At 41.3% G+C, this 21,661-nt stretch overlaps 1 protein-coding gene across 2 annotated transcripts; it reads left to right on the top strand.

The window, feature by feature from the left end:
* Positions 1-1,898: 1,898 nt before the first annotated feature.
* LOC134447361 (tripartite motif-containing protein 16-like) lies at positions 1,899-16,351 on the top strand. Of its 2 annotated transcripts, XM_063196808.1 has the most exons (8): positions 1,899-2,092; positions 7,523-7,618; positions 9,866-10,099; positions 13,536-13,710; positions 13,808-13,840; positions 14,393-14,449; positions 14,699-14,731; positions 15,212-16,351. In XM_063196808.1, the coding sequence occupies exons 1-8, from the start codon at positions 2,057-2,059 to the stop codon at positions 15,739-15,741; spliced, it is 1,194 nt and encodes a 397-aa protein (XP_063052878.1). In that variant the 5' UTR covers positions 1,899-2,056; the 3' UTR covers positions 15,742-16,351. The 2 variants fall into 2 exon arrangements, with proteins under 2 accessions (XP_063052878.1, XP_063052868.1); XM_063196798.1 differs by lacking the exon at positions 1,899-2,092 and having other exon boundaries at positions 7,401-7,618.
* Positions 16,352-21,661: the final 5,310 nt, after the last annotated feature.

Raw genomic sequence — 21,661 nt, forward strand, 5'->3', positions numbered from 1 at the left:
ATTTTGTCCCCATTGAGGTTGTGACCAAAATTTTGCTTGCAAACATTATAATTAGGCCAAATCAAAACCAAATTAAAACATGTTTTGGTCCCCATGTCAAGTATTTAAGGTATTGATTAATGTCTCGAGCAAGAGCAATTATAATTAATCACTTTACAGAAGTTTGGGTTGGGGGAGGGGGAATATCGGGCACAGGTAAGGGAAGGATTTCATAAAACAAAAAAAGTTTGGGAAACACTGCCCTAGGTTATGGCGAGCAGGGCCGGTTCTAGTCAACTTGGTGCCCAGGGACGTTCCTAGCCCTATTTTAGGGTGGCTTTAGCCATCCTTACATTAGTATTAGCCACCCTATAATGATTTTGATATATATATATATATATATATATATATATATATATATATATATATATATATATATATATATATATATATATATATATATTACACACACACACACACACACTCACACAAACCAGAATGGAGGTGCCAAACATTGTTTGTTACGCTAAACTAAATTCTACTACTAACTTCACATAGCCTATTAACCATTCAAGGGAACTCAAGTCATGAAATGTTCTGTTATGAAAGCATATTTTGTTTGTTGTATGTTTTATGTGAACATTTCTTTCTCTTGCGAACCCCGGCCTACCTCCGCGAGCCCAGCTAGTGGTCCCAAGTCCCGACACCCACCCTGTGTCTCAATCTGCGCATTTGTGCACTTCGGGCGCTGTATTTCAGTGCCTAGGACACTAACGCTGAAAATTTCGGTTGAGACAGTGCACTGAAAGTGCCAGGATGATATCCTAACAATGGCGAAAAAACGCAGTGCTTGAATGATGGACACTGCACGCACTAAACGGCCACCATGTTAACAATGACATAGAGGAGACGTGGCGTTCAGTTCAGTAGGCCTAGAAGAGTTTGGCCAACAGTCTCCTAATTCTGTGAGTAATGTTGCTGAGACACCAACCTTTTCATGCCAACCCAAGTATTGTATGTGATTGTTGCCCTTTTGGGTGAAGAAGAGAATGTAGCCTAAATACAAGCACCAGACCCTGTGCATTGTACCTAAACAGTAGCCAACTCATATTTTGGCGAGCTAGGCCTATATGCCATGCTCAGGCGTCGTTTCCAGCGAGGGAACAGTGCATAGTGCTCAAATTTTTCCACGACACTATGCACTGAAGACCTCAGTGCACTGTGTGCACTGTGCACTGACTGTCAGTGCACTGATACAAGTGGGTGATTTGAGACATAAGGCCAGGTTGAACCTCACACTGCTATACTTGTTATTCCATCAATTGGCAGAGGGGGGCAGCATCAGCCTGCTATTGCTAAGCATGTGTCTTCCAGGAAACAACAACCGAGGCTCCGGTGGGCGCTCCAGACCAGGGTGAACATCTCTAGTTTGGCTTTACCAAAAACGAAACCGAGCAGTCAGTAATTTACCAGAAACGAAGGTGAGTTGAACTTTTGTCATAGTCATAGCGTATGCATCGTGAGAGGTTGAAGGGAAAATGGCTGGAGCGATGTCAAGCAAACAAGATCTTTTCACGTGCTCTATTTGTTTGGATATCCTGAAAGATCCAGTAACTATTCACTGTGGACACAATTACTGTCTGGTCTGCATTAACGGCCATTGGGATCAGGAAGATCAGAAGAGAGTGTATAGCTGTCCTCAGTGTAGAAAGGCATTCACTTCAAGACCAGTTCTTAGCAAAAACAATATTGTTGCAGAGCTTGCGGAAGAGATTCGGAAGACTACAGTTCAGCCTGATGTTCTTGCTGGCTATGGAGATGTGGAGTGTAATGTTTGCTCTGGGACAAAACTCAAGGCTGTGAAGTCCTGTCTGGATTGTCTGCTGTCGTATTGTGGAACTCACTTTAAAGTTCACAATGACGTTAACCCTGGAAGAAATCACACTGTAATCGACGCCACCGGACAACTGCAGGAAAGGATCTGCCTCCGTCATAACAAGGCCCTGAAGTCTTCTGTCGAACTGATCAGACTTGCATCTGTTATCTGTGCACGATAGACCAGCATAAAGGCCATGACATGATCGCAGCTGCAGCAGAGTGGGATAATAAGAAGGTAAGATATAGCAACAAGTGTCTACCTAAATGTGCAGTAGGCTGCATGGACTTTAACACAATGTTCTAGGACAGATTTCCGGAATCATGAACTTGCTAGAAAACTCTGTAAACGTGCCCACCACGTGCACACCAACAGATTGCTGCCATTGTGCAACGCACATGCGCCTAAGCACCAGTACACCTCCAGTCAGTGATAGGGATATTACTGTTAACAACTTGTCAATAACACAGTTGCAGTAACCAATCCATATGAAATAGTGATTTTCGGGACAGTTGTGAAAAAGTAAATTTTAATCCCTGTTTAGAGAGAAGAAGAATGTAAGAGATGTCAGATAGGATTTGCTTTTCTTCACCCTAAAATTGATTAGAATGCAGGAAATTGCATCTTAAAAAAACACAACATTTCAGTATTTTCAGTAGTCAATTTCCTGGATCGATTCGATTCCGATCCAGAAGGTCACGATCCAATTCGATACACGATCCGATTCGGTATCGATCTTCTGTATTGCTGGGTTGTCACTTTAACCCATTTATGCCTAGAATTCTAAGACCTGCTCTAAAAACTTAAAGTGGTACTGTCCCATTTTTGGAAATAGGCTTATTTTACACTTCCCCTTCAGTTAAATAATACAATTTTACCGTTCTCCTGTACTTTCAACCATTCTCTGGGTATGGTAGTGCACATTTTACCTCCAAGCTAGCAGTTAGCATTGAGTCCTATGAGACCAGCTGGCGGCTAACTGGTCTCATAGGACTCAATGTTAACTGCTAGCTTGGAGGTAAAATTTGCAATGCCATACCCAGAGAACAGTTGAAAGTATAGGAGAACGGTAAAGCTCTATTATTTAACTCAAGGGGAGGTGTAAAATAAGCTTATTTCAAAAAATGGGACAGTATCACTTTAAGTTTTTAGAGCCGGTCTTAGAATTCTAGGCATAAATGGGTTTAGCTTATTTCCAAAAATGGGACAGTATCACTTTAAATATTTCATCATATTATGCCCACACAGAAAGGTGGAAAAAGAATGGCACTATTTACTTGAACAGGCCATGTGTATTTGTGCATGTAGCCTAAATGAATGTGGAGGAGAGCTAAAGGCTGTGGTTGAGAAAATAGCACCTATAATCATGTGCAAAAGATCGATCCACAAAGTTGTGAATCGATATCACACTTTTTGAGCGCGAATCGATATTGGATCGCGATTCGATCTTTTGAACCCAGCCTTAATTTTCAGGGGGAGGACCCCCAGACACCCCACCCACTCAATCTAGCAAGTGACCCACAATGGTTCCTAAATTGGCTGTGGCGGTGACCCCCCTGGCACTGCCTCATACCAAAATTTTCTAGGAAAAAAACCTGATTATTATTATTATTATTATTATTACACATGTCATTCTGGGCACGGCTCTGAAACATAGTTGCTTTGAATGTGGAAGCACATTTCCAGACAGAGCTTTCTTTCTACCAATGTTGTGGGTAGGCCTACTGGGTAGTGTGAGCCTTCTGCTGGACGTTTGCTCCAGATGGAGCAGGTAGGCTAATGTGATAGGCCTACCCTAGGTAGGGCTGCACGATTATGGAAAACAACTAGGCCTATATCACGATTATTTCAGTCAATGATATCACAATATTTTTAAACGATATTTTTGAAAAGAAAAAATAATTGTGCTAAACAATTCACAATCTTCCCTCCCTTCAGCAGTGTGAGTGGAGAGCCATAAAGAAACACACAGTGGTGCTCAGCATGAGTGTTGTTGTGTAAAGGTCAGATTAGACTTCTGCAACTGCGCTCGTCAAAACTCGCGTGGGAGTTGCCACAAACCAAAATTGAATTCATGCATCTGCGAGTTCTGTGAGGTCCGAGGTGTCGTCGCGAGCCACATTTGAAATTGCGCGATTACTTTCACTACATTGTAAGCACTGCAGTCATTATGAAGCAATGTTGCTTTCTATCCCGGTTAGCTAGGTATTTTCACACAAATTGCAAAGGCAATGCACTGGTATCATTATTTGACATACGGGTCATTTCACGTCAAATCAGACACTTTGGGACCCGACCAACCCGGATTTCAATCATACTTGGTGTGCCTTTTCAGTAGCAGGGTAGCACCCCAGAACTGCATTGGTTTGAATCTGACACTAATATTAAGGGAGAAACAGACTAGGAAAGGTTCACATGTGAGGGTAGGACACTATACATTCAGCCTTGAATATATCAGTCAGTGTTAGTCACAAAAAGATGCCTGTGGTGTTATTTGAAAGCTCTTTTCTGGCTCTACATATTACACAATCAGCTTGGAATACAACAACTCTCAGAATATGAATTATGATAAATTGAAAAATTAAAAATTGAATATCTAAAAAAAAGCTATATTTTAAAATGGCCAGTTCCTTGTCCAAACGTAGCCGGCAATGTCATTAGCAACACCTCAAATGCTGGTGTTTGGTTCTTTATTCATTTCAGAGAGAATTTGACTCACAAATATGGCATCATACAGACCACTTACTAATAATATGGTAATACCATAGTAGCATCACGTGACAAAACAAAAACAAAACAAAAATGGTCAGTGTCCATGGTCCCAGGTTTCAGAAACTAAGGCAGATGTCCATTTACACCAAATGATGATATGTGAATGTTTGAACATTCCTTCTCTGTGTACCTGTGCCATCCTCCCTTTACCGTACTTTAAAGAGATAATCAATGGCTACACTCTCATGTTCTACTCTACCAGTGCATTTGAAGCAGCAGCTGTGTATTTTGTAGATAATGTATATGTACGTCCCGTTGCAGTTACAGGTAGGTTCCACTACCAGAAGCACATCCTGATGATCCATGACAAGTCTATCTGGTCTGAAGGGAAAAGTGAAGGATGGAGATGGTCTACAAGGATGCAGGAAGTTCAGTTTCACCTCTCCAGTGCTCTGCATACATTCCTCAACAGATGCTAGCCACCAGTTGCCATCATACAGCTACAACATACCCTTTGATGCTTGAAATGTAACACATTCCTTTACTGAGCTCACTCTTTGAACTCTGCCTTCTCTGAATGCTGAAAATGACCTAACTTCCACTGTGTCCATTGACAATGGGCAGAAGCTGTGTAGTTTTTGAGTACCTGGAATAGTTCTTGCAGATTCAAACCTTTTCAACAGGTTCTCAGCTTCATGATGGTGCATCTCTGTTGTGGCAAACTGGCAATGGATGTTCTTGAGAGAGATGCACCACCATGAAGCTGAGAACCCTCTTGAAGAGGTTTGAATCTGCAAGAACTATTCCAGGTACTCAAAAACTACACAGCTTCTGCCCATTGTCAATGGACACAGTGGAAGCTAGACCATTTTCAGCATTCAGAGAAGGCAGGCTTGAAAGAATAAGATCAGTAAAGGCATTTTCTAAATGTTCAAGCATCAAAGGGTATGTTGTAGCTGTATATGATGGCAACAAGTGGCTACCATGTGTTGAGGAATGTATGCTGAGCACTGGAGAGGTGAAACTGAACTTCCTGCATCCTCATGGACCATCTCCATCCTTCACATATTCCGATAGACATGCTGTCATGTGATATTACTATGATATTACCATATTATTACTAGGTGATTTGTATGATGCCATATTTTTGAGTCCCGTTACCTCTGAAAGGAAAAAAGAACCAAACACCAGCATTTCAGGTGTTGTTCATGACATTGCAGGCTATGTTTAGACAAGGAACTGGCCATTTTGAAATATAAGTTTTTTTTTATGATCAATTTAAAATTTTTCAATTTATGATAATTCATATTCTGAGGGTTGTTGTATTCCATGCTGTTAGTGTAATTTGTAGTGCCAGAAAAGAGCTTTCAAATAACACCACGGACATCTTTTTGTGACTTACACTGACTGATATAATCAAGGCTGAATGCATAGTGTCCTACCCTCATATGTAAAACTTTGCTAGTCTGTTTCTCCCTTAATATTGCTGTCAGATTCACACAAATGCTGTTCTGGGGTGCTACCTTGCTACTAAACAGGCACAGCAAGTATGATTGAAATCCGTGTCAGTCGGGTCCCAAGGGGTCTGCTGTTTGTAGGAAATGACCCTACTATGAAATAAGATCGTTTGACAGCAATATTGATATTGCGAATACATTCGATAGGCCTAGATTGCACAGCCCTACTACAAAAGCAATTTACACGGTAGGCCTGTGTGGAGTTTTTTGATGATTATTGGGACTTTTCATGTAATGACCCTATCCGAGTTGCAAAAATGACATTATGTCGAATTGGCTGGATTATTATGAGTGAACACCTCCGATATGAGCACATTTGCGCCTTCAATAATCTTGACAGAACTTCATTTTTTTATGATCAATAAAGTTGTATGAACTGGCAATAAAGCCATTCTACACCTCCCATTGAGTTACTTGATTTGTATCTTTCTCCTGCAAGTCCCGCCGCTCTGAGTATGCACCTCCTGGAAGTCAGCTGACTGAAATCATATGACATCACCAGACTAAGGCTGTGTCTCAAATCACGCACTTGTGCACTTCGGGCAATGTGTTTCAGTGCCTAGGGCGCTCGCTCTGAAAATTTCATTTGAGCCAGTGCACTGAAAGTGCCAGGATGATCCCCTAACAATGGCGGTTCAGTTCAGTAGAGTATGGTCAGCAGTCTCCTAATTCTGTAAGTAATGTTGATGTGACATCAACCTTTTCATGCCAACCAAAGTATTGTATGTGTGATTGTTGTCCTTTGGGGTGAAGGACATGGAAATACAAGCACCAGACGCTGTGCATTGTAAACAGTAGCCAACTCATATTTTGGCGAGCTAATGCTATGCTCACCCATCACTTCCAGTGAGGGCACAGTGCATAGTGCTCAATTTTTTTCACGACACTATGCACTGAAGACCTCGGTGCACTGTGCACACTGTGCACTGGCTGTCAGTGCACTGACATAAGTGTGTGATTTGAGACATAGCCTAAAAGTACGTCCGGAAGTGCAGGAGAAAGATCATGGATGTTTTCCAATATGCAACCTTGCGTCTTTCACTTGTGCTTGTGGCCTCGTACCAGGAAGTAAGACGTTGTGATGACATCACTGACAACAGCATCATATTTCAATATCTCACAAAACCTCAATTGTAAAATCATTTTCTCATTTTCAAACAGGATGGTAAATAAAGAATAGTCCCCCAAAAAATGTTTTGGCTAGGCTGACAGCTGGGAAACGTATTTGGTTTGTCCCCGGAGGCGAGGCATCAGCAAAACATGAGGACACAAGCCCAAGTGGAGGATGCTAGGTCGCATATTGGAATGCACACCATGTAACTCAAGGGAAGGTGTCAAATGAGCTTATTTATCTGATATACAGTACTTCCTACACCTTTGCATGGATACCCAACAGTATCCCCAAGATGAACATGAATTATGTTACCCATTTGAACAGGAAAAGTTGGGAGCGATCCAGATAAGATACCAGCAGGCAATCCAGAAGAGAGAGAAGGAGGTACAGGAGCTGAGGAGAACAGTTGACACTCTGAAGGTGAGAACTAAATCAATAGGCTTATTCGATTTACCATCAACATCTGCATGCGCATGCAGACAGCAATGCACTCTGGATCAAAATGCTGCATGATGGTTAGATTTCCTGTCCAACTTACTAACTTTCAGTCATGTTGCGTCGACGAGGTGACATGTCACATGGTGTCAAACTATCGCGGGATGAATACGGATCTTGCAACTCCTGCAGTTGCTTATCCGCGTTGATGCTTGTCGACAAAGGTCTGCATACCGCCTCCGAGGTCCCACGCCCATGAACTGGTTGGCTAACAACTCACTCACGTGTTTATATGCGCCTTGTCTCACACCCCTACACAAGTTTGCACTGCTCCCCACTTCAGCTCCTCCTCTCCACCTGTCCCCCCACACCTCACACGTGGTGTGTTAGTAGATCAAACGGGTGCGAGGCGAGCTCATTGTCTCGTGCATATTTGTGGCCGACTATAAATGCACTGTATTTAATACCACCCACATAGTGACAACAAGTTCTCGCTCATGTGGTTCGTCTACATCAACCGTTTGCATCAAAGTCATATGCGCCTAATGACACAAACTGAACTCTAGTGTCCCTAATGACTACAGACTGGTAGAGGTTTAAAACCTATCCTGATAAATCAGCGCACCCTATGCCATGTGGTTTCGTACAGAGGACATGTTTTGGTGTGTTTGCAAGATAGCACCGCTCTTAAGGGCTTCACATTTTGTATGGTTTCCTGAACCTTACCTAAGCAATCAGCCAGAGGTAGTGTTTGTGAGGAATGTTGACCCCATGGTACATTAAAATTGAAGTTTGGAGACAGAAAATAAAGTCTCTGGGCTCTTTTACTAGATGGGACCCAAATCATGGTTCAAATGGTTAAATATGCATCTGCACTGCCTTGGCCAACGCTGTGAGCAATCAAACGTCCACTTTTCACTAGCCATAGCCAGCACTGACTAGCACTAGGTAGGACTCAAAAATAAGGAAAATATGGGCTACTTGAAACATTTGGATTTCTGTCAACATGGTCTGACATGGTCGTGGAATTGGGGTCAAGCTCACAGAACACATGAGCAGGCCAGGACCTGCCAATATCAGATACGTATACGGTATGTACCGTATTAGGGCTTCACGATTCTGGAAAAAAGGATAATCACCGGTGTTTTGGGTCAAAATTTAAATCACGATTATTGATAATTAATCAACTGAATTTTGTGCAGAAGGATGTTTAAAATCACAGATATTTTTTTTTTGTGAGAGCCCGCACACCTCGAATGTTTCTTTTTTAGCAGGAGCAGCTTTTCAAGGTACTTCAATATTCAGTTCACACAAGGAAGAGTGCGACACTGCTTCTTCACAGACTTTGTCTTTTCACTTGTGGTATGGTTACTCTGATGAAGACCTAGTGCCGAAACGTCAGCACCAAAGAAACATTTTAAAAAGTGGTGAACTGTGAAGAAGCAGTGTCGCGCTCTTCCTTGTGTGAACTGAAGACTAAAATCACAGAATGAAATGTAACCAAGATGAATAAAATGAAACTGAATTGGAATAATTACGTAAAAGGAAAACGCATGAAGCTTAGGTGGGTCATTTCACGTGGAATCAGACCCTTTGGGACCCGACTGACACAGATTTCAATCGTACTTGGTGTGCCTGTTTAGTAGCAAGGTAGCACCTCAGAACTTGGTCGAGTCCCAAAGTGTCTGATTTCACGTGAAATGAGCCAGATGAGCCTGTAGATTTTTGGCCAGAAATGGCAGCATGTCAGCATGTTCTAGCTTCAAGTACACCCAAAGGCAGATCCCTATATTGCAAGGGTGACCAGATTTTTGTAGTCTGAAACCGGGACACTTTGCGGGCGGTTCTGGAGGTCCTCCCCCAGGAAAATTTGTATTTTTTAGATGCAATTTCCTGCATTCTAATCAATTTTAGAGGGAGGAATGACAAATCGCATCTTTTCCATATTTTTTCCATATATTTACCCTGATAGACATGGCGCAATGTAGTGGTTTGCCAAAACAGGGACATATTTGTGTCCCGAGAGGGTTCGCTCGGGACCTGGGACACACAACTCCAAACCGGAACGTCTGATCACCCTATATATTGCTCCCTGTGTGATCACGATAAATCGTTGCGACCATGATTTGTACTTGTCGCCGCGAAAATTGAGATTTTCGATTCATTTCAATCCATTGTAATTTACTGTATGTCCCAGTCTTTTCTGACTTCTGTTTGTGTATCTCCTGGCAGATCTCTGCGCAGTCTGCAGTGGAACACAGTGACCAGATGTTTGAGGACATCATTCGTTCTGTTGAGAGAAGACGCTCTGAGGTGACAGAGCTGATCAGAGATCAGGAGAAGGCTGAGGTGTGTCGGGCTGAAGGACTTCTGAAGGAACTTGAAGAGGAGATCTCTGATCTGAAGAAGAGAGTTGCTGAGATGGAGCAGCTTTCACACACACAGGATCACATCCATTTCCTCAAGGTGACTGAGTTAATTCTGAAAGCTATTCAATTATACGTCAGGACCAAAGGTTGTGTACACTCACAACAGCATTTGGTGAATCTGGCAAAACAGACACTGTGTTCCAAATAATTATGCAAATTACATTGTTCCCAGATTTTCCTAAATAGAAAATATAAATAACCGTTATTATTTTTAAGTCTAATTTGAAAAATAAGAAAAATGTCAAATGTATTTTTTCTATATTAAGTAATGCTAGGTAAACGTATTACTATCTAATATTACTAAAATTACACACACACTCTCTTTACCACTGTAGACAAACAAATTAACAAAGTCTTCCACAGAACTGTCAGCAGAGTTTTTGTCAACTGAAGGTGTAAGATGTGTCTGTTTTCTGACACAAATCAAGTAATCTACTTGCTCTCTTGAATCAGTTTGATCTCCAAAAATTCCGTGCTCCTCGACACGGATGTTAAGGACACAAAATCCGTGTCTAGGAGCACGGATTTTGCCAAAATTCTGTGCTCCTGGACACGGAATTGTTTTCCGTGATGGGCACACGGAATTGCTTTCTATTCCCACTGCACTGTGTTAACGCTATCATTAGAAAATACATACCAAATGCTAATCCTAAACAAAATAATATAGCAATTTAATGTGTGCCCTGGCAAATGACCAAAACATTCCCCAACCTTAACCTGTCATTAAAGACATATTTTTGAGAAATACCTTTTCCAGTTGGTTGATAGGCTATCAAATTCATATAATGAATGAAAGAATACTAGCTGTGCCCAGACCAAAACAATCCCTAATCCTAACCTGTCAGTAAGAAATGTTTTTTTGAGAAAAAATATTTGAAATTGGAAAAATCCTGGGAAAACACAAGACTGTGGAAACATACAGTAGAACTGTGGGAGTATAGACAGAGCACTTCTGTGTGTCCATCACGGAAAATAATTCCGTGTCTAGGAGCACGGAATTTTGGCAAAATCCGTGCTCCTGGACACGGATTTCGTGTCCATAACATGCGGGTCCAGGAGCACGGAATTTTGGGAGATCATGTTGCTTGAATGCCTACAAGTTTGTTTTGGCCGGTATTGCTCTTCAGTGGTTCAAATCTTACTTTTTGTACATAACAGACATTACTTTGTTTCTGTTATACCGATGTCTCAGACAAAAAGATCATGAAGTATGGTGTGCCTCAAGGATTGATTCTTGGACCTCTTATTTAACCTGGTTATGAACAGCGCAATGTGTCTTATCACAGCTATGCTGATGGTACTCTACTTACAGTAACATCGCTGTCTCTCCAAATGACTGTAGCCCCATTGAGTCATTGTACCTAGGTCTGGATGCAAAAAAAAACTTCTTTTTGCATCTGAATAAAGACAAGACTCAAATACATTTTGTTTTTTTGGATGTGAGGATGGATGACAGAAACTCTGTGCTTACTTAGAATTTAAATCACTTTAAACTAAATCTTGTGTCGAAAACCTTGGTGAGATGTTGGACAGTAATCTCAGTGGTCAAGGCTCACATCAAAACATAACTAAGTCAGCTTTTGGCACCTTAGGAACATGGCTAAGGTTAATTTATATCTAAACAGGATATAGAGAACTAATCCATGCTTTTATTACCTGTAGAGTTGCCTATTGCAATACCCTACTTATACAGGTACGTCTTTCCCTACAGCCACTCAGGCAGGTGCAACTAAGCCAAAATGCTTCTGCCAGAATTCTGACCAAAACAAAGAAAAGAGATCATATTGTGCCAGTACTTAGTTCATTACACTGGCTACCAGTGAGATTCAGACTTGAGTTTAAAACTATTCTAGTTTAAAAGTCACAAAATGGCTTAATATATTGTAGATATGCTAGCTAGAGCAATATCATCCAAATATGTAGATATCTTTGGTCTCCTCTACTGGTTGTGGCGAGGGCAAAATCCAGACAGGGTGAAATGGCATAGTCATTATGCTGCCTAAAGCTGGAACCAGCTTCTTGTCCAAATTAGAACGGCTTTATTTTCCTCTGCCTTTGGTGATATGTAATATTTAGTCGCACCACGGTCAACTTCATAGAGTTCTGTATGATGATGTGCTATATAAATACTCTTGCTATTGCTATTTGTGAGCACTCGTCCATGCTAGTTTGCCACTCTGGGCTTGAAGCCACAACCTCCCAATCAGAGCAACAGTTCGGCACGGCGTCACAGGCACAACAGCACTGAGCTAAAGGTGTAAGTGAATAGCTCAGTGCCACTACGTCTTTATGAGGCCTCAGGAGAGAGGTTTACTTACATTTTCCCATTGACCTCTGCTATTCGCTATCCATTACATGATGAATGAACACATTCTAATGAAAGATGAGGGTCTTAGCGTTTAAATGCAACTTGGTGCATATTTTTATGTGTTTCAGAAGCTGAGATATTTAGGTTTTTATAGGCTGAGGGCAGTTTTCCTTAAAAAGAGCCCAGACATTCAGCACCCTCTTTTGCAGGTACATTAGGTGTCAGTGGGTTAAACCTCACTACCATCTGGGTCTACGACAGCGTTACAGTACTTGACGTATGGTCTTTCCCTCGGGCTTGAACCTGCGACCTCCAAATCACAACAACAGTTCTGCATGGAAGGTTCTGCACACGGCTGAGCTAAATGTCTAGGCTAGTGTTTGACAACGAGAACTCTACAGAGCATTACAGAACCATTAGAGGCCATGTACTCAGTCATAATACCCATAATTTAATAGTCATAATTTGGTGGTGTTGGTATAGCTCAGCTCTCTGTATGAGCCTATGGGTAGGCGGTTTACTAACGTTCCACCAAACCACCAAAACTCTTCTGGTTTGCATCCATTACAGATGGAGTGCTGTGATTACAGTCAATATGGCACAGTATGTCTCTTTGCTAGGGCTGTGCAATATATCATATTTTTATCGCAATGATGGTATTTCAGTGTATCGATACCAAATTTCATAATATCGATATAAAATATGTTTTGGTCAGTTGCCTCTGCTGCCAAAAGAGACAGCAACAGAGCCTTCCCCTCCACGTGAGCCACTGCCAGCGTAGCTGACTTGCAACCAACCTCACTCAGAGCACCCTGTGTGTGTTTTCCTATGACTACTCTCACGCTACTGAATGGAGGAAAGAAGTGAATTGTTTGGTACAAACAAGGATCTGATGGCGCGCAAGCTCAAAAATTCTGGATGGTGCAACTGCCATCGGCATAAATGAACTAATAAGTACTTGCCATCAGAAGTAATAGCCGAGAATAAACAGAGTAAACGCCCATCCAACCAATAATGTAATATATTGATATGTGTCAATATATAAAATATTGTGATATTGATATTTCCTAATGTCGAGCAGCCCTACTCTTTACATTTGAAATGCACTTCATGTGCTTATTGTCATTAGGGTCTCACACTTTTGTTTTGCTTTTTTCCTGTTCAGAATGTAAGCTCCATCTCTGAGAGTCCTTACAGTACAATTCCAACCAACCTGGCCCTCAGCAATTCCATCCTCTCCTTTGAACCCGTGAAAACATCTGTCTCTGCACTGAAGACGCAGCTGGAGGAGAAATTAGATTTCATCTTCAAACAGGAAACGGTCAAGATATCTGAAGCAGGTTAGACACACACAGAAATTACATTGTTGAGTCTGTTTTAAAGGTAAGACATGAGTAAGGGCTAACTAGCGTGTCTTTCTTTCGTATCTCAAAACAGTGGCAACTGTACAGATGGTCCGGAGCAAGGAATGTGAGTCCTTCCATTCAATCAGACCTACATTGCTACCTACCTACAAAGGCGTCCCATGCTGTGGAATTTGGATCTTGTGAATCCCAGATCTCCTGATGTGTAATGGGTTGAGGAGCGCATTCAAGCTAATATATCAATGCTGTCAGAACCAAATAATTCCTTTGTGTGAGGTTGATTAGGTCAAACACATTGTTGTGTCATTCCACCCCACAATTACATCATTTGGCAAAGGTCTAAAACAAAATTGCTTCACAGTTAGGAACATCGCTGTTGTTTAATCCAAACCATCATTCAAAAGCACAGCAGAATTTTATTTGTTGATTACCCTCCATTGTTGACTGGTTCAACATTGTAAGTTCGGTAAAGAAAAAAACATGCACATTCTTCTCAAAGTTTTGGCAAAGTCACATGAAAACTGAAAATAAAGTCAGCACACCAGGCTCCCATTCCCTTAATTTAATGTGACGTTTCAGCATGCCCTTCATCAGATGGTTCAACATTGTACACATGAATGTAATATGATTGGCTCTACGTATCTCTGTTGATCTCCAGATACTGATCCTGAGCTCCCAGTAAGAAGAAGCAGTAAGGAGCGCCTGCAGCCACGCAGTAAGTCATCACTATACACAGTGGTGTAGTCTACGTAGAACGCAGGTATACAGAGTATACCCACTTCTAAATTTCAGGGATTTCAGTATACCCACTTAAATTTGATTGATCCATTATTTAAAATAGCACAAATATATACAGTATACCCACTTCAAAAAATGCTCATCTCTGGTCATGAATTCATCAGCAATTATTGCTTTTAAATGTGGTATACAGGTATCATGGCTAATGACATACTTTCTGTCTCAGTGTCTGGAGTGACCAGAGAGGACTTCTTGCAGTGTAAGAAACGACACTCACACATTCATAACTCCCACAGGCACAACCAGATAGGATACTGAATACACACACACACACACACACACACACACACACACACACACACACACACACACACACACACACGCACACACAACTATACATGACAGTGGCAGGAAGGCCCCAAGAGGTGTCAAAAGTAAATTTTGACGCAGGGGTACAGCACTAGCATGTGATATTACATAACAGTTAGACATTTTACTCCATTGTACCTAATTAGATAGACCTTGTTATTTCTGAAAGACACTAAAAAAAACCAAGAACCTACTACAAATTTGATCCAACCAGCACATAGTCAACTGATCGTAAGACAGGAACACGCATCTAATGGTTACCTGCATAAGTTACCTGTTTTGGAAGGAAACACAGACTATAATATGTAAAAAAAAAATAACATATAATCTGGCATCCAATGAATATCTATCTTTTTTTATCGTGCACTAGATTACTGCCACTTCACACTGGATCCAAACACTGCAAACAGACACCTTTTTCTGTCTGAGGGGAACAGAAGGGTGAAGAGGAGAGATGACGCCCCCCAGTCATATCCAGATCATCCAGAGAGATTTGATGACAGGTGGGGACAGGTGCTGTGTGAAGAGGGTGTGTCTGGACGCTGCTACTGGGAAGTTGAGCGGAGTGGGCGAAAGTGGGTTAGTATAGCCGTGTCCTACAAAACCATAAGCCGCAAAGGAAAACAAAATGACTGCTGGTTTGGAAACAATGATCAGTCCTGGACACTTTTTACTGATCCCAGTGGTATATGGTTGGCCCACAATAATAAAACCACAAAACTCCCTCAAGAGGCTAGCTCCAGAGTAGGAGTGTATGTGGACCACAGGGCAGGGACTCTGGCCTTCTACAGCATCTCTGACACCATGATGACACTCCTGCACAAAGTCCAGACCACATTCTCTCACTCACTCTACCCAGGGTTTGGGTTAGCGGTTGGATCATCAGTGAAGCTCACATAGCACACATATGCAGGGCAGTCATGGGTGAGCGGTTAGGGCGTCAGACTTGCATCCCAGAGGTTGCCGGTTCGACTCCCGACCCGCCAGGTTGGTGGGGGGAGTAATCAACCAGTGCTCTCCCCCATCCTCCTCCATGACTGAGGTACCGTGAGCATGGTACCGTCCCACCGCACTGCTCCCCATGGGGCGCCACTGAGGGCTGCCCCCTTGCACGGGTGAGGCATAAATGCAATTTTGTTGTGTGCAGTGTGCAGTGTTCACTTGTGTGCTGTGGAGTGCTGTGTCACAATGACAATGGGAGTTGGAGTTTCCCAATGGGCTTTCACTTTTTCTTTCACTTTTCTTTTTCACTCTCCAGGTGTGTTGTGTGGCTCCACAGATGCACACTGTACTGTATGTGTACCACATCCATATCTCTGCACATAATTTTCCATATTGACCGTTTTTGTCACATTGACTAAAAGTCTATCTTGATTTACCCGTCACACACACATGTTGTAACATGAACTCACAGAAATCTGTGAAATGAACATGGTCCCTTGGGGTCACACAATCTCTGGCGGTTCCTGGATTGTGCCAAAACATTTCTGATGGGGATCACAGTTCTATGCAGCAAAATATGTTTACAATATATTTAGCAGAGGTGGAAAGTAACTAATTACTTTACTCGCGTTACTGTAATTGAGTAGTTTTTTTTTGTACTTGTACTTTTTAAACTACTTTTAAAAATTTGTAATTTTACTTTTACTTAAGTACATTTTCTTTCGAGTAATGTACTTCGGTACATTTTACAGCACAAGCGTTACTAAGTAAAAAAAAAAAAAAAAAAGAATTCTCTATAAAAGTTTATAAAGAGTTGGCGCGTGCGACCTGTGTCTCACTCAAACGATGATCGCTGACATGGAGGCTGACGATGGAGATTCACTTAACTTAGAGGAGATCAACATTAGCTGTTCTTCCTCTAACCCAGTGCACCCCTTGCACATCTACGTAGAGGCAGAAAATGCTGATTGTTAAAAAAGTAACTTTATACTTTTACTCAAAGTACATTTTAAATTATTTACTTTTTACTTGAGTAGATTTTTTGACTGGTAAATTTACTCGTACTTGAGTACATTTTCAACAGAGTAACAGTACTTGTACTTGAGTACAATATTTTAGTACTCTTTCCACCTCTGACATTTAGTAATTTCTAACAATTCTTTATTGACAAGCTAGGGATTTTTCTGGTCTGGGCACAGCTTATATAGCTGGCATTCTTTTTTTAGAGGAGTAATTTGTTATGAACCGAGTGGAAAGTTTATTTGTTGAAAAAAAAAGTTTCTTTACTAAAAGGTTATGGCTAGAGATTGTTTTGCCAAAGCATTCTTACTAACACGGCTCGGTATTCTGCTTCTATGCATCATGGGGAAGTTTACCTCAATACCAGGAGGATGGTTGCATGCATATGAAGAAAAGATGACTGAAATCTGACACAAACATTTGTTAGGAGTAAATGTCCTATCATACGGCTGTTTAATAGCATAATTGCTTTATTACATGTTTTGTTAAAATGTAGGTGGTGACCTTTGTAAGTTGTGCAGGTGGTTGGGATGTTAATGTCTTAGTGTGGCTAAATGTGCTTACTGTGTAGACCTAACATGGATAATACTGGTCAGTCTTTGTTTAACATTGTGCTGTACTTTGACATTTCACTTCTACACAGTGTTTAATCATCAGTATGTGTGAGTGTTAGGAGAGGTCATTTTGACCAACATGATCTTTCAGAATTCCATGCTCCTGGACACGGATCTTTGGGACACTAAATCCGTGTCAGTTTCATGGATTTTGCCAAAATTCCGTGCTCCTGGACACGGAATTGTTTTCCTTGATGGACACACAGAAGTGCTCTCTCTACTCCCACAGCTCTTTGTTTCCACAGTCTTGTGTTTTCTCAAGATTTTTCTAATTTCAAATATTTTTTCTTAAAAAACATTTCTTACTGACAGGTTATGGTTAGGGATTGTTTTTGTCTGGGCACAGCTAGTATTCATTCTTTCATTATATTAATTTCATAGCCTATCAACCAACTGGAAAATGTATTTCTCAAAAATATGTCTTTAATAAAAGGTTAAGGTTAGAGAATGTTTTGGTCAGGGCACAACTTAAATTGCTATAGCATTATTTTGTTTAGGATTAGCATTTGGTATGTATTTTCTAATGACAGAGTTAACACAGTGCTGTGGGAATATAGAAAGCACTTCCGCGTGTCCATCACGGAAAACAATTCTGTGTCCAGGAGCACGGAATTTTGGCAATATCCATGAAACTGACAAAGATTTCGTGTCCCAAACATCCGTGTCCAGGAGCACAGAATTCTGTACATCAGGCTGTTTTGACAGCACTGGTATGAAAACTAAATAATTGTACTAAATACTGTAAATACTAAATAAGAGCACTGAATATTTGTTTGTTTTTTTCTGATATTGCAATGTAGGCCTGTTTTACAAATATGGCTTGATGACACAAGACATTTGATTTGTTCACAGTGTTTGTTGTGTTCACTGCAGGTGTTGGATTGTGATAAATAAAGTCTCAATTCAGAAACAATTCAATGAACACTCCAAATGTCTTTCTTTTGTATACTGGGTTCTAACTTTTTGTTTTCCCCTGACTGCCCAAAACTAGCTGCGCACAACTCAATCTCTGATTGTTGGAAACCACTGTCGGTCAAAAAATGTGCTCTCGTGGCTGGCTGCCAATGTCTTGCCCCTCCTCACAATATCGTGTTTACAAACACGATGAACCCATGCATACATAGTGAATAGTGGCATCATGTGATGATGAGATGGAGAGTTCAGGGTGTGTATGATGACTGATACTCAAACTTTCATACATGGACTTCCTCAGACATGATGAAGCCTAAGTAGAAGGTTCTGGGCACCACTTGAACACAGTTACTTGGAGGAAGGAGATCGGCAGATGGGAGTTTCGCTTACCAAAACATGTTCTGAGGGCAGAAACGTTTGTGATTGGTTCTTTCGCTCGTCCAATCACAGAGAGCAGGAGGCGGGATTCGGGATATCTAAACATTTTTTTAAGGCGGGCGATTTTTCTCACTGACAGCACAAGAAAGGAGATCGCTGGAGATCATTCAGACGTGTGCGTCAACACACACACAAACACACGCACACGCACACACACACACACACACACACACACACGACACACACATACACAATATCAATTGGCAGCAGGTGGCAGCATTACTCCAGTGTTACAGTACACTAGTTCCTTCCAGGACGGGCGACAGCATGATAGAAACTCAGGTGAACTGTGGTCCTACAGGTGTTGGACGTGTTCATGAGCAGTTGTGAAAAAATGGCAGAAGCGAAGTCAAGCAAACAAGGTCTTTTCATGTGTTCTATTTGCTTGGATCTTCTGAAGGATCCAGTGACTCTCAACTGTGGACACAATTACTGTTCTGGCTGCATTAACGGCTGTTGGGATCAGGAAGATCAGAAGGGAGTGAACAGCTGCCCTCAGTGTAGAAAGAAGTTCACTTCAAGACCAGTTCTGAACAAAAACAATGTTATTGCTGAACTTGTGGAAGAAATGAGGAAGACTACAGTTCAGCCTGATGTTCTTGCTGGTTATGGAGATGTGGAGTGTGATGTTTGCTCCGGGAGAAAACTCAAAGCTGTGAAGTCCTGTCTGGATTGTCTGTTGTCGTATTGTGAATCTCACTTTAAAGCTCACAATGACCTTAACCCGGGTAGAAATCACGCAGTAGTCGATGCCACTGGTCATCTACAGGAAAGGATTTGCTCCCTTCACAACAAGGTTCTTGAAATCTTTTGTCGTACTGATCAGAGTTGTGTCTGCTACTTGTGCACAATGGACCAACATAAAGGCCACGACACCATCGCAGTAGCAGCAGAGTGTAGTAATAAAAAGGTAAGAGCTACAACTCCACGTCTTTAAGGCATAAGACTTGTTTACATGAGCCATTTAGTTCCGAATGAACTCACTTTAATTCTGAATAAAGCTTAATTCCACTTTAAAAACGTCATGTAAACACTTCCTAATTCAGAATTAAATGAAAGCTCAAAGTAAACTCGACAGAACTAGGTAATTCTGAATTATTAATTCGCAATTAAAAACATCAGGTAAACGTAGCCACTGTATAATGGAAATGTATTGTCATATGTATTTAATGGACTGTAATCTGATTTAGCTTGCAACTCCTTGCAAGTTCGACTTTGTCACTGCACCAATGGTAGAAGGACCTGGAAATGACTGTGCAAGGTCCAGGGCTAACAAAATGTGGTGAAACATCAACCTGCTAACTTACTGTGACTTCAGAGCATAGCCTTTTTGTCAGTACAGTAATATCTATATGATTCTATTCTATCTTTATGATTATTTGACCTTTGGCGTCTGGAGCGACATAGTATACGCATATACTGTCAATGTATACGCTGCATTCAGGCTCTTGAGATTTGAGTTTTTTATTGAAAACGAGGGTATGTTAGAGCTGAATGAACACGTTCTAATGCAACTCATCTCATGTGTTAATGTGCTTCAGAGGCATGAGATATTTAGGTTTTAAGAGGCAGAGGGCACCTTTTCCCAAGAAGGGCTTGGGCATTCAGCAGGCCTTTTTCCAGATGCCTTATAGGCTTAAATGGGTTAAATGACAAGTTGATGGTGATGTTTGTTTTTTTTGCTGTAATTGCATTGATAATTATAAACCATCTTCAGTTTGAACACAGCTATGATATGCTGTGGGTGGCAATTTATGATTGTGGTATACTGTGTATTATGCTTCCTGCAGTAAATCTAATCCTGTGGTGCAGAGCTATCAAAATATTACACAGGGCGGCACACTTTGCTACACTATATAGGCCTATATGATCCTAATGCATAGGATGCGGTGAAAAGTTTAATGCAAGTAATATCTGAACATGAATTATGATCTATTTAAACAGCAAAGCTTTCTCAAGATCCAGACGAGATGCCAGCAGACAATCCAGAAGAGAGAGAAGGAGGTTCAGGAGCTGAGGAGAGCAGTTGAGACTCTGAATGTGAGGAATGATACAAGAACAACACCTTAAAACTAGCAACCCTGGGGGCGGGCTAGTCTACAAAACCCTGTTGATTCAGTTCCATAGAGGTATACATTACCATATGTTACATAACACTTGGTTGATGTTTTTATCTAAAGAAACCTATGTTATTTACAGGGTATTAGTTCCAGTCCGTGGAGCAGTATGGGGATAGCTGCTCAAGGGCACCTCAGCCATGGAGGGCACTATGGAGCGGACAATTAGGATTCGAACTTGTAATTCTCTGATCTAAAGCCCATCGCTTTAACCCCTTAAGACACGGCATTATAAGTAAGCTGTTACCACAATGGCAATGACCAAGTCGTAATGTATTACTAAAGGCCCCGTGCACTGTCATAGTAGTGTAGTACTATACTGCCGTGCAATACAAGAACGCAGTAACTCAAAATGGTCGATTTTTTTTTTATATCGGAAATGGGTTCTAAACTACCTCATTTGTCTTGTGTCCAAAAATGGTGGTCCAACACCGTCCCGTTTTGGAGAAAACTCATTTTGAAAGTGCAAAAATTACCCCAAAAAAGTTAAACAAAAACGCAGTAAGTCGGCGAGTTACTGCTGCACGTTCCAATGGGACTGGTTTGGGAGTAGACAGTAATACAAGCTAAGAACGCAGTAACTCCTGCAGTTACTCCATTTTGTGGCAGTAATACCAGCCAAGAACGCAGTAACTCTGTTTTTTGTGGCAAAAAGACACATAAATGTTGTTTTTTTGTTTGTTTTTTGTGTGCATTAAATTTCTATCCTAAACAAGCATTACCAGGAAGTGTCACCACCAATTTACCGGCAACACAGTTGTCGCGCCATATGGAAAA

This window comes from Engraulis encrasicolus, chromosome 1 (assembly GCF_034702125.1).
Source record: "Engraulis encrasicolus isolate BLACKSEA-1 chromosome 1, IST_EnEncr_1.0, whole genome shotgun sequence".
Lineage (NCBI taxonomy): Eukaryota > Metazoa > Chordata > Actinopteri > Clupeiformes > Engraulidae > Engraulis > Engraulis encrasicolus.